This window comes from Telmatherina bonti, assembly GCF_933228915.1.
Source record: "Telmatherina bonti genome assembly, chromosome: 6".
NCBI classification, from domain to species: Eukaryota; Metazoa; Chordata; class Actinopteri; order Atheriniformes; family Telmatherinidae; genus Telmatherina; species Telmatherina bonti.
The window spans coordinates 35,552,393-35,565,323 of NC_136624.1; the positions used below are offsets into that span (position 1 = coordinate 35,552,393).

At 38.5% G+C, this 12,931-nt stretch overlaps 2 protein-coding genes across 2 annotated transcripts in view; one reads left to right on the forward strand and one right to left on the reverse strand.

The window, feature by feature from the left end:
* Positions 1-1,439: 1,439 nt before the first annotated feature.
* Positions 1,440-6,980, forward strand: lhfpl5a (LHFPL tetraspan subfamily member 5a; the record flags this gene model as incomplete). Its single annotated transcript, XM_079242144.1, has 3 exons — positions 1,440-1,845; positions 4,326-4,562; positions 6,970-6,980. The coding sequence occupies exons 1-3, from the start codon at positions 1,443-1,445 to the stop codon at positions 6,978-6,980; spliced, it is 651 nt and encodes a 216-aa protein (XP_079098270.1). The 5' UTR covers positions 1,440-1,442.
* A 1,162-nt stretch (positions 6,981-8,142) lies between these two features.
* The window catches only part of srpk1b (SRSF protein kinase 1b), a 29,349-nt gene continuing 24,560 nt past the window's right edge, over positions 8,143-12,931 (reverse strand). Inside the window, exons 13-16 of the mRNA XM_079242506.1 lie at positions 12,710-12,817; positions 11,191-11,260; positions 10,417-10,509; positions 8,143-9,436 (exon numbers count right to left, since the gene is read on the reverse strand). Coding sequence (XP_079098632.1) covers positions 9,252-9,436; positions 10,417-10,509; positions 11,191-11,260; positions 12,710-12,817 — 456 coding nt within the window. The 3' untranslated portion in view covers positions 8,143-9,251. The remainder of the gene's footprint in view (positions 9,437-10,416; positions 10,510-11,190; positions 11,261-12,709; positions 12,818-12,931) is intronic.

Consider the following 12,931-nt stretch of genomic DNA (forward strand, 5'->3'; position numbering starts at 1 on the left):
AAGAAATGACACAACTATTTATTCATTTATTTATTTATTTATTTATTTAAACTGAATCCAAAGCATCAGGAAAACCTGTCACATCATTTCACAGCAACCATCATGGCCTTGAAGTTCACCAACTTTTATACACATTGGTTTCTGTGTTCACTATGTGTGCCAGCAGTTATATTATCTAATATTCAGACAGTGTTGTCAGTTGTTGTTGTTTTTAATAAATGATCGGAAATACCTTACACGTGCACTAATGTGTAGAGAGTAGAAGGTATCAGTGATCATTTCTTATGACACTAGGTGTTTTTTTTGTTTGTTTGTTTGTTTGTTTTTTACATGTCCATACATATTATTTTGAACAAATTTGTGCTGCAATAAGTAAACAATTCAAGTGGTTTCCACCCACTGCCGCCCACCAGGAAGCCACCATGCATAAAAAGCACTCTTTTCAAATTAATCTCAGGATTTTTTCCTGTGATTTGGATAAGTTCATCTAAAGCTTAGTAGCGCCCTCTAGTGTTTGATTAGATGTACGACATACAGAGCTGTGTGTAAGAGCAAAGATCTTAAACGTCTGTCCTGATCTAACTCAGCTTAAATGGATCCAACAGCGAGCTGACAAGTCCTGCACAATGTGACATTCAGTTTACTAAACTGCAGTGAAGCAGGGAGACATTTAAATTCTGCTACACGAGATTTAAATGTTTTCTCCGACACACCTGAATGAAATGAAAGACTCCTTCCTAAGCCTCTGCAGAGCTGAATGACGTGCACGAGGGATTCGACCATTTGGTTCAGGTGTGTTGGAGACACGATGCGTCCTGGCAGGATAGCAGATCTCTAGGAGAGGACCTGGAATAAATGACTTTCTGAGTTATTTATTCAACTCGAATTTCATTTTATTGCATTTTCTTAACTTTTTTACTTTTATTAAAATAACTGTTTCAGATTTTTACTTTGATATTACTTAGACCAACTTCCTTTACAATTTTAACGTTTTAATTAAAAGTAAGTAGAATGTATAAAAAATGAGTGAGTAAATACTTGTGAATAAGTGTCACGTGTTACTAAACGTGGACAAACTGCTTGTCCATCTCTTTCTTCAGAGGATCTTCTGACCATTAATCATTTAGCATCAGTCGACCACAGCTTTCCCTGGTAAAGAGCTGCTAACAGAGGAGGGACCATCAGAGGGACAAGACCCTTCCTACTGATGATTTACCCTATTTAGTTTCTTTACAGGCTTTATTCACCTCTCAGGTGAGAGTATCTCATGCGCGCAGATGTGTTTTCAGCACCTGGAGCTGTCCGTGGTTTTGAATTTTGCAGACTTTTCAAGAGGGGCTTGTTCTCTCGGCTGTTTTTCAGAAGACAGAATGAACTTTTAAAAGTATTTTTCTACTAAAACTTTCATCCCTGAAGAGAAAAACTACCTCCCAGCTCCTACAATGCTCCCTGCTCAGGAGGCAGCCAAGATCTACCACACCAATTACGTGCGCAACGCTCGCGCCATGGGCGTAATGTGGACGGTGTTCACCATTACCTTCGCCGTTATCACCGTGGTGGTGTTCATCCAGCCCTACTGGATCGGGGACAGCGTCAACACGCCACAGGCCGGATACTTCGGCCTCTTCCACTACTGCATCGGGAACGCGCTCACCTCAGAGCTCACCTGTAAAGGGAGCGCGCTGGACTTTGGCTCCATCCCGTCCGGAGCTTTCAAGACGGCCATGTTCTTCGTGGGGATCTCAATGTTGTTGATCGTGGGGAGCATCGTCTGCTTCAGCCTCTTCTTCTTCTGCAACGCGGGAAACGTGTATAAGATCTGCGCCTGGATGCAGCTGGCCTCCAGTGAGTTTGGCCAAACCTTCTCTGCAGCCTCTTATATATACACTTGTGCTCATATTTATTCATACCTTTTCATTAATGAAGGGAAAAAAAACAGCTGCCCGTAAAATAGGCTGAAATTGATTAAAGTAATAGGAAATAAAAAAAAAATTTTTATGTAAATCATCACATTATTTTCTAATTCTGGTTCAAGAGAAACATTTATAAAAAATAAAAAAAAATTTAAAAAAAAATTAAAAAAAACCCAAGATAATTTATTACATATTACATCACTCATAAACTAATATTTTGTTGAACAATCCTTTAATGTTTCTGCTCCAGTCAGGTGTTTTCTGTTCCTCTCAGTCAGACTTCTGCACCTGTTGACAGGTATTTTGTCCCACTGTTCAACAGAAAAGTGCTCTAATTTTTCCAGGACCAATTTGGGTTTGTTTTTTTTTTGTTTGTTTGTTTGGTTTTTTTTTTCTTTCTTTAACTCAATTAAATTAAAAAAAATTTAAAAAAAAAAAACAAAAAAAAAAGTGTCTTATATTACTAAATTATATTTTTGCAAATTTTTAGTTATTGTTCTTCTTTTAAGCCTCCAGTTATTTGAGTGTTGTAAATTCAGCCTTTTCTTTAATGAAAGGGTATGAATACATATGAGCACAACAATGTGTATATATATGTATATATATATGTATATGTGTGTGTGTGTGTGTGTGTGTGTGTGTGTGTGTGTGTGTGTGTGTGTGTGTGTGTGTGTGTGTACATATATATGTTTGTGATTTGTTAATATTGTAAATTAGCTTTTAGTCTCAAATCACTTGATGGAGACAGAATGGACACAAATAACACCCAACATAGCAATGTCAAGGACTCCCAGTACAACAGTTAATCATCACTCAATGATGTAAATGTTCAGGAAGAATAACAGTAATATATGAAAAACTGAATTTCCATGTAATATTTAATGCATTTTGCTTGTTCCCTCCTACACACACACACACACACACACACACACAAACATAAGCGAAACACAAGTCTGTGTTTGAAACATGAAGCCGTTTGTGAACAGATGTAGCTGGAAGTGAAAGGACAAGCCTGTAATGAAATAAGTCAAGAGAGTAACTTAGGGGTGTTCTGTTACACTCTCTCCTCTCCCTCTTCAGACCACTCACACCTGCTGTTAAGCATGGATGTGTGTATGTCATGCACGTGTCTTTATGTGGCCCTGTGTTGGTGTAGTTTCTCGGTCATCCGTTGTCTTCAGAACTTGAATCGAAGACAAATGGACTTCTTTTTGTCCCTTGGAAAGGATTTGCATCTCATACAAAGTGCTTATTCAGTTTTAAGCTGACAGGTGAAGAGTTGCAGGCTTATAAACTGTTGTTTGGCCATTCACACTTGAATGTTGCTGGAGTTACAGAAGTGTCATTAACCCATCTGAAGGTTGTCAGGACTTCTGCCATCTGTGAGTTGCTCACCTTCAATGGGACTCTAAGTGTAAAAGGTTTTGAGCCTTCCTGGAAAGAGAGTCAAAGCTGCACCGCTGGTGTTGGACAGATGAAACCTAAGACCACCTCATCTGTTTAATGTGTTTTTTTTCCCTGTTTCACTCCTCTGTCAACACATCTGCCTTCCCTGTGACTATTACACATTGGCTGCTGATGCAAGTGAGCAACTCACAGGTGGCAATGACGCTAATGACCCGCAAGATGCTTTGGTGGGTCATCAACACTCATGTGACCTGACCTGATCAAGTGTGAATGACAAAAACAGCCAATAAGACGGGAACTCTTCATCATCAGTGCAGAACTGAAGAAGAGATTAAATGATTTCAAGGGACATATAGAAGTCCAGTTGCCATGGAAATAAAACATAGTAGTATGCCTCTGTCAAGTCTCTTAACTGCTTAGTCCAATGAAGGGAAGCTGGAGGCGGTTAAAGACAGATTCTCCTGAAAACAAACACAGTGAGTGGAGGCATCTGGATGACTTACAGAAATGGTTTAAAATGTTTAAAATAAGGCAGCATGCAAGTTGATGAGCTCTGAAAGCGAAATGGTATGTGAGGAACAGAGTGAAAGTGAGATGCAAGATGTGTGTGTGTGTGTGTGTGTTGTGTTACACCTGATCATGCTGAGGTGAGATGACACACGGCTGACTGTCTGCGTAGTCAATAATAGATTAACAAGTTCATCTTTCTGAGTCAAGATGCTCTGAAGTTGCCAGGCAACTTTGTGTGTGTGTGTGGTTGAAGTGTGTGTACATTTAATTTCTCTGGTTGCTTCATCATTTTGTTGCCTGCTGTTTCAAAACTTAGAGAAGAGAACGTGTCTTCAGATGTTGCAACCACCATTATAGAGAATTGAAATATGTAAAAAATTGACCAGTTTTTCTACAATAAATTACTTGAACATGATGTGTTCCAAAACACAAATGGTGAAAAATGAAGACAGAGCACTGAAGTTCATCCCCCTCATCAATCCTGGTGTCTCTCAGGTACATGCATGGTGATTGGCTGCATGATCTATCCTGACGGCTGGGACTCTGAAGAAGTGAAGCGCATGTGTGGTCAGCGGACCGACAAATACACCCTAGGCAACTGCACAGTGCGCTGGGCGTACATCCTGGCTATCATCAGCATCATGGACTCGCTCACCCTCTCCTTCCTGGCCTTCAGCCTTGGCAGCCGACAGGACAAGCTGCTGCCTGAGGACTTCCAGGTGGAAGGAAAAGGTATGAAGATGTCGAAAAGCTGGGACATGAGATGACAAATGAGAACACTTTTCATGAAGAATAGTAAAACAAAGCAGAACACAAAAAGAAGAAAAAATATACTTTAAGGAGAAGTTATGCAGAGAAAATTTCTGGACTTTGCATTGTTTTGGTTTAAGGGCCAACTCTGAATGAAATATTAAAAACAACATCACTGCAGCTTTTTTAGGATGTGGTCAGGGGGCAGTGCTGTGTAGATAAATCCACCTGCTTCTATTCTTCTGGGTTTCCTCAGACATATCAGAAACTGCACATGTAAATAGACCTTAAAATAGCATATATGTATGTAGATTAACATCGTAAAGTCAGAGGTCTTATACCATCACTAAAAATACAAGTTTAACTACAAGCCTCAAAAACCAAAAATAAATGCAGCAAATAGCAAATCTTGCAATGAATCATTTATATGGTGTATACTTCCTTATTCTGTTAGTGAAATTAGGCTTGTGTTGTGTCTTCTGATGCCTTCATAGTAAAACAACATGGTATTTCACAGTTAGTATGATAAGAAGTAATTCTTTCTGCAGTGAACAATGGCTAATCTTGCACACACATGGTCCCATCCCGATACCTATTGCACACAACCTGTAGACATTATGTACACCATAAAATTAAAAAATAGTCAATACAAATAAATATGAATCATAAAAAAATCATTAGTCTATCGCACGTCTGCATTTGCACATTTATATTCACAATAAAATCTAGAAAACACACCCAAAGGTGAGACTGTTTTACTGTTTCATTACAAACATATACTCATCTTGAATTTAATGGCAGGAGCATGTTTCATTAAAAAACACATTGGGACAGAAACATGTTACTACGGCGTAGGATAAAACAGCTGCTCAACAGTCCTAGGTCTTTTTTTTTATTTATGACGCCCCACATATTTCAAGTTGGTGAAAAGTCTGAACTGCACAACGGCTGGTCCAGGACCCAGACTCCTCTACTTCAGAGCCATGCTGCTGTAATAGAAGCAGCATGTGGTTGTTTAGCACTGTCTTGTTGAAACAAGCAACGCCTGAAAGACATCTGGATGGGCTTCTTGCTGTTTTACAACCTGGATATACTTTTCACCACTGATGGTGACTTTCCATAAGTTGCCAGTTCTGTAGTTAAATGTTTTCCACACATCATCAGGACGTACGGTTCTTGTTCTGATTGCTGATAAGTCAGAACATCCGTCTATGATCCAGAGAAATATAGCATTTTTAGATCATGTACACACGACTTCTTTGTTGCATCACAGAGAGCCTACCTGTATTTATAGATGGCATAGAGCAGTGTCGTCCAAAGTGGGTCCTCGAAGGTTGCTGTCCTGCAGGTTTTCAGCGTATCCCTGTTTCAACTCACTTGATGGATCCAACGGCCCATGAAGTTCTGCACAATAACTCATCAACTTGAACCAAGTTTTTAGAGCTGGGATAAATAAAAAACATGCAGGTCTTCAGCCCTTAAGGACTACAGCTGGACACAGCTGGCCCAGAGAAGAGAGTTTAAAGACGAAGATTTGTGAAGGGCTCCCCTGCTTGTACAGTGCTCGTCCATGATAGAACTGTACTAGTGCTGCTCCAAGATCACATGCTTCCAGTGCTGATAATCAGCTAGTTTCCTTCTACGCGGATGCCTTTAGATCAGGGGTGTCTAAAGTTAGTCCTTGAGGGCCGCTGTTCTGCAGGTTTTCCATGTTTTCCTACTCCAACACACCTGGCTTCCATTACATGGATCAATGGAGTTCTGCACAACGAATGATTGAGTCAGATGTGTTGGAGCAGGGATACATCTCCAACCCTTCAGGATTGTGGCCCTCAAGGACTGGAGCTGGGCACTTCTGCTTTACATTCTTTGGATCTTTTAATGATACATGTATTGTTGATAAATAAATATTCAGTCTTTGCATTTCGTATTCAGGAAAAATACTAAGAAATTATTCTTCAATGTGTAGCCAGTTTTTTTGGTGGATTACTAAACTCCATCTATCTTTACTTCTGAGACTTGGCCTCTCAAAGCTGCCATGAAAAAAAAAAATCTGCATTCCCATCATGACTTTTTAATTCATTCAATTTGGCAACATTTTTCTTTAATTTTAGTTAGACTTTTTCCTACTTTTGCTCAGTCCTAGGTGTGGTGCTGCCATCAAATTCAATGAGCTGACTGTGACTGAAAAGCTACACAAACATTCAGCATCTGAGCTTTGACAAGCTTTAATGTAATATATATGTTTATTTTGGGTTACTAGGTGTGCAAGTCTTGCTGATTGATTGCTCTACACTCCAGATTTGGTGTGAATGAACTTGAACCACTGTGTGAGTCCTTGTGTGAGCTGATTATGTTAATACTAATGATGTTTTTCTCTTTCATACAGATAACGCATAGACTCTTGAGGGATGGCAGAGAGAGGAGGGACTTTATGAAGAGTGAAACCAGCTTGATATCATTGAAAACAAACATTAACTCCAAGGCTTCCTGACAAAACAAAAAAAAATCCTCAAAGTAACAAAAGCTTTAAAGTTTGGAGTCACCAGTTGGCTCCAACTTTGGTCCATAATTTCTTTGAACATGTGGGCCATGTTTTCAGGTCTTTCTTTATAAGTTTGATGAATGTGAAGACTATTTTACATGTTAAAATAAATTGTTTTTAAATACATCTAACGGGTAAGTGGTTATTTTTTTTCACTGAAAAGTAATTTAGTAGTAAAAAAATAAACAGTAAAAAAAAAATAGTAGTACTCAAGTACTGCACTCAAGGACAACTATGAGCATTTATAAACTCAAAAAGGACATTTTTCTTTGTATTATTTTGTTGTTACACGTGTTCAGTATGTTTTATGCCTCGTTGCACATAACATTCCTCATTATGCTGCAATCAGGTGCCTGACAGTCATCACCCAGGGTACAAATAAACTGCTTTGCACTGGCAGAAAAGATGTCCAACTTTTTCATTAGCACAACTCACTCAGCTCTGCTGCTTGTCCTTACAAATGTGGCTCCATTTAAAAAAGAATTTACAAAACAGACTTTCTGACAGTGAAAAATTAAATGCCAAGAGGCATTGCTGCAATAAATATCAGCAAACTACAAATTTCCTGACTTTCTGTGACAGGTTTTAGCTTTCCTTTTTGGCTTCAGAGGCCAACTACATGTAGGCAGAATCAGGAACTGGTCATTCCTGTCTTTCAGTTTACAGTGGTCTGTACACCAGAACATAAAGGTAAATGTCTCAAAAACTGTTGCCTGGTGTCGTGTTAGTCTGAAATTATGATGTATGAAGAGGGCTGTATATCTTTAAGTGGTTATATTTTTTTTTATTTATTTATTTTTTTTAAGTGGTTATATTTATATTTTGCTCAAAAATGTTTTGAGTCGCTCAGATGAGCTTTGCAGAAATCTTGCTTGTCATTCTTATGAGGCAATTTAACAGATTTTGTAGAGGTGATAATATATTCACATAAAAATAATCTTAAAGAACATGAGGAAAATGTCAATTTTGAAAAATGTTTATTCATATTACCTACAGAAAGAAGTAAACAAAGGAGGAAGACATGGACTTAGAAAAACAAGCATGGCAACTATGATGGCATTCAGATGTGTTTAGTACAATCTAGTTTTTTTCCTTTCATTCCAGCATGTCCACACAAAGCAGAAAATATTGCAAACTTGAAACAAAATGCATCTGATTATGACTCAATCCACTTCCAAAAGTCAGTTTTTTCTTTTTAATCAAGCCCTTCAGATGGACCTTCATTCCTCAGTCTTGTTTAGAAACTCTGTGAAAGCCGAGTCTTTGGTACACTGGACCGTACAACAGATGTGGCGTGTTTATGTGTGTAAAAAAAAAAGAAAACTCTCCAAACAAGCAATGGAATGCAAGTATGGAAAATATCATTTACATAAAGAACCTGTTTTTTATTCAGAGCGTCGTACCAAATTCTGTGTTCCAAGATGACATAAATTACTGCAGAAATTAAAAAAATGGATCAAAAACAGGAAACTAAGTAGTTCTCAGATGGGAATCTGGTTGAATCTCTGCTTGGTACGAAATACCTAAAATGTATATTGTTTATTTTCTGATGCCACCTGTGTACAAATATACAAAAGGGTTTTTTGTTTTTTTGTTTTGTTCCTGGTGGTGATGAATTTAACTCGACAGTACTTTTAAGTCTATTGTTATTAATTCCAGTTAGCACAATGCATCAATGTACTCTGAGCGCTGTTTAAAAGTAAAATGCGTGAAAGCTGACCCACGTTTGGCAAACAGATCCAGATCATCCGACTGTTTTGATGGCAGTCTTCATGTTTCTGTTAGCATCCTGCCCTCTGCTTTAGTAAAAAGTGCAATTTCATTTTAATTCTGGTGATGTGCAGCAAAGAGAGCTGCAGTTGGAGAATACAGCCTGCAAAAGAAACAGAAGCATAAATGCAGGGAGAGAGCATCACGCTCCTTCTATAAACAGTGAAATCCATTTCAGGACTCAAGAGCAGTCCATCTCTCCGCTGTGTGGAAGTGTGTGGGCAGGCTGGGATGTGACTATGTGGTGCAGGCACGATAAGGCTCTCGCAGACAAATGTATGTAAATTTTCAAGTTCAGGGCCTTCAAACCAGATTGAGTTCACAATATGAAGTGGAGTGGTGTGCTTGGGTAGCTTCTAGGATGTGAGCCATGGATGGGAGAGGCACTGGGCCGCGGTGGCCCTCCTTTCAGGTACCAGGTCCAGCATGGGGATCAGGAAGCTGCTGAAAGAATGAGCCTCCTCTTTGGACCACTCATACTTTTCTACCAGGACATCAAACAGACCCCAAGGCTTCAGCTTGGTGATGTGACGCAGGTCACCTGGGAGAAACATGGTTAGTACGTTTTATTACACATGTTAACAGAGTCTTGTCCACACGTAGCAGGTATCTTACAAAACAGACATTTTTCTCTGATTTGGCCTGTTGTCCACACAAAAATTTAGATTTATGCAATCAAAAATCTAAAAAAGAAGATGTGTGAATATTTCGTTTGCGCATCTGCATGTGGACATTTATAACCATGGTTTTAGGTTTAGAAGCGTGGGCCTTGACGTCACATGTGTGACCTTTGTTTCCAACAGCATGGACGTCCTTAAAACTATGTTGTTATCCATTGTCCAGACGCTTTGTGTCTGTTTTCACACTGCGGTCAGTACTGCTCCATGTAGACGACCAAAGGACAACATTATGGACAGTTATTTTCCGCTAACCTAACCAGATCAGATACAGGCATGTTTCATGTTTTGTGGAGAGATGTTGTAAAACGGAAAGCTATTCTGATTGGATAGGATTAAGGTCGGTACTAAAGGTTTGATATAAATGTGCTTAACAATGTGGTAATGTGCATGCCTGGATGGATGGACCAGGTTGTGTTGACTTTTTTTTTTTATTTTACTGGCCGGACGGGGGGGACTACATGTGTACATAGTCTAACATGCATTTTATTAAAAGCATAAATCCACTGATTGGTTGGGTTTTAAGATGTAGGTCTGAGGAACTACAGATGAAAACTAGCCTGTTGGCTAGTTCTAGCATTTTTAACTCATCTATGTCATGTGTTTAACAAATTTACAAAACCCCTGAATCACATAACCTTAAACCAAACCACTGTACCGCCTCCATGCAACTGAAGTGGCTGAATTGAATTAACACTTTCTGTGAGAAACAGAGCAGGTGGGTGGTGGTCTTAAGCTGCCAGGTATTTAAATAGTAGCTTTTGCAGTGAATAACTCAACAGTATCATAAAGTAGACATGGATACAGCTACAGTAGACAGCTGGTAGTAGGTGGGTGCGTTTACCTTTCTTGGTGAAAAATTCCTTGGAGTATTTGCCTGCCAAGATCAGTTTCCGAGGAACTTTACCGAGCAGCTCAATGATCAGTGCTATGTGATCTACAAGGATCCAGGAAAACACAAAATTATGAGGAGTATCAAGAAACATTTATGAAGTGACAGATAATTCAGATTTAAGAAAAAAAATACACCAAAACAGTTCATGATTAAATAGTATTATATGTTACAGAGAATAAAGTAGCTTAAAATGAAAATGAGGGTTTACTGCAATGTGATTTGATGACCTCCATACATTGTACATATACACAGGTGGTCCTCGGTTTACCAAAAAAGTTCCGATCCTACCACTGCGACGTAACCCGAAATTCTACTTAAGTCGGATTTTTATCCTTAAATGCCCCATATTGCCTCCTTGATCACTAAATAACTAGCTAAATACACATATTATACATCATTTTAATAGGAAAACAGTACAGGTTATTAAAATATGCACTGAGGTGTCATCTCAGCCTCTGTGTCACACGTCGTTAGAGAATATGTTGACCATTGTAACTTCACAAATTGCTTTGATTTGATTTAATTTACATTTATTTATTGAGCATCATAAAGTCGAAACGACAGGAGTCGAGAAATGAATAACCCGAGGACCACCTGTATATTATATTGTAAAATATTATATTATACACACATATATATATATATACATATACACGTTTTATTTATTTATTTATTTTTTTTATGTTATAAGGTATTAAGGTTGAAATGATTGACATGTGATACCTTCATCTCTGGAGTAGTCTTCTCCAGAGTGCGGCTCAAACAGATAATCTCCCGTTGCAAGTTCAAAAGCCTGAAGAAACAAGTGATGCAGAGTCAAAAAGAGAAGTCAACAATAACGAACAGATGAGAGGGATTAATTACTCAGATGTACGAAAGTTAGACTGAAAAAGCAAGAAACATCGACACTGAGTCAGGATTTGATCATATCTCAACAGCAGCAGCTGGAGTTTGTGTAGGTTGAGTTTTGTGGAAATATTTCCAGCCCAGCATGTTTCCTCCCTCTCTGAAAGACTTCTACGTAGGCAGAGGTTGAACTTGCAGTCGTCTTTATGAATTTAAATGTACACTCAGGAGGTTTGTGTGCTGCCATAGAGAAATATTTCTAACTCCTTCTACAGATTTACAAGATTAAACATGTACATAGATATGTGCCAAAGAAATTACACACACTGCTGAAAACAGGATATCAATTGTCAGTGGCCACTTCTAAGTTTGGCTGGTTACTTGAGTCAAGACAATAGTTTGTGAATTAGAATTTTTGGAATGGAATGGAATTTGTGTTTTAATTATGTATATGATACAACACACAATGTGTATTTGGTACGCATTGTGTTTTCACTGCTTTGTCACCTGTCTTTGCAAAACCACAAGTTTTACATTGCATTGTTAGTCTTTTTAAAGCCTATTTAACAGTAAGTGACTAATCTGAAGGCAAATCTATGGAAACTATGGTACCACCATAGGATAACCCTGTGTTCATACACACCCAGCTTTATAAGTTGATATTATTATAAATGGTACCAGTCTTTACTGTGCTGCATTCAAGTCCTGCTTTCCTAAAAACTATGTTAAATATGTAGAACCAGATCTTTAAGCTCATAAAACATGAAGTCAGAGGGACTATATGATCCTCACAGGCTACCTGGAGGAACCAGCTGCAACCAGTCGTGAACATTTGTGCGGTTCTAAGTTAGAAGTTATGAACAGGCTCCTTTGCATTGTGATTACAGCAGTGTACACACAACCATGGGCCAAAAAGCAGAGCTCATCTGTGTGTCTGCTGAAGGAAAGCCCCAAAACAGTTGACAAGTCAGTAAACTCTACCAAAACTTTACTTTGAATGTTGGATGGATATTATACAGAATTTTACTGGGATTACAGGATTTTGTTGAGAGTCAAACAGCAGGAAAATCTCTGCAGTGCTCCTTTTGTGTCTCATCTTGATCTTGTGTTGGAAGACTTCCATCCTAAAACTACAGTCAGGATGTATGTGTGTATAGATAGATATTTACCTGCAGTCATATTCTTTTGTAAAAAGTGATGTGTGTATCAGGTCATGCGGTTGCTTTCTCACAAATGTAATATTAGTTTAAGTTTGGGCAGGTCTTGGATTGTGTTGTTTATAGAGTTAATTCCACCATATTTACTTTAAATGATGCCGATTAAAGGAATGTGGCCTTTCTTGTGTCTAAGGTCTGTGTGTGTGTTTTTTTTGTGCATTTGCATCTGTGTGTTTTACCATGCAGGCTGTGCTCCAGATATCTGCAGGAGTGCTGTAGCCGGATCCAATCAGCACCTCAAGGGAACGATATTGACGAGTCTGGATATCATCTGTGAAATGTTTGTGCTGAAAGAGAAAAAAAAAAAAAGTCTTGTTGGAGTTTAAAAGATGCTTCAAAAGATGATTGATCAGATACAACATCTAAAAAAAAAAAAAAAGAAGAAGAAGTCACCAGTGGTC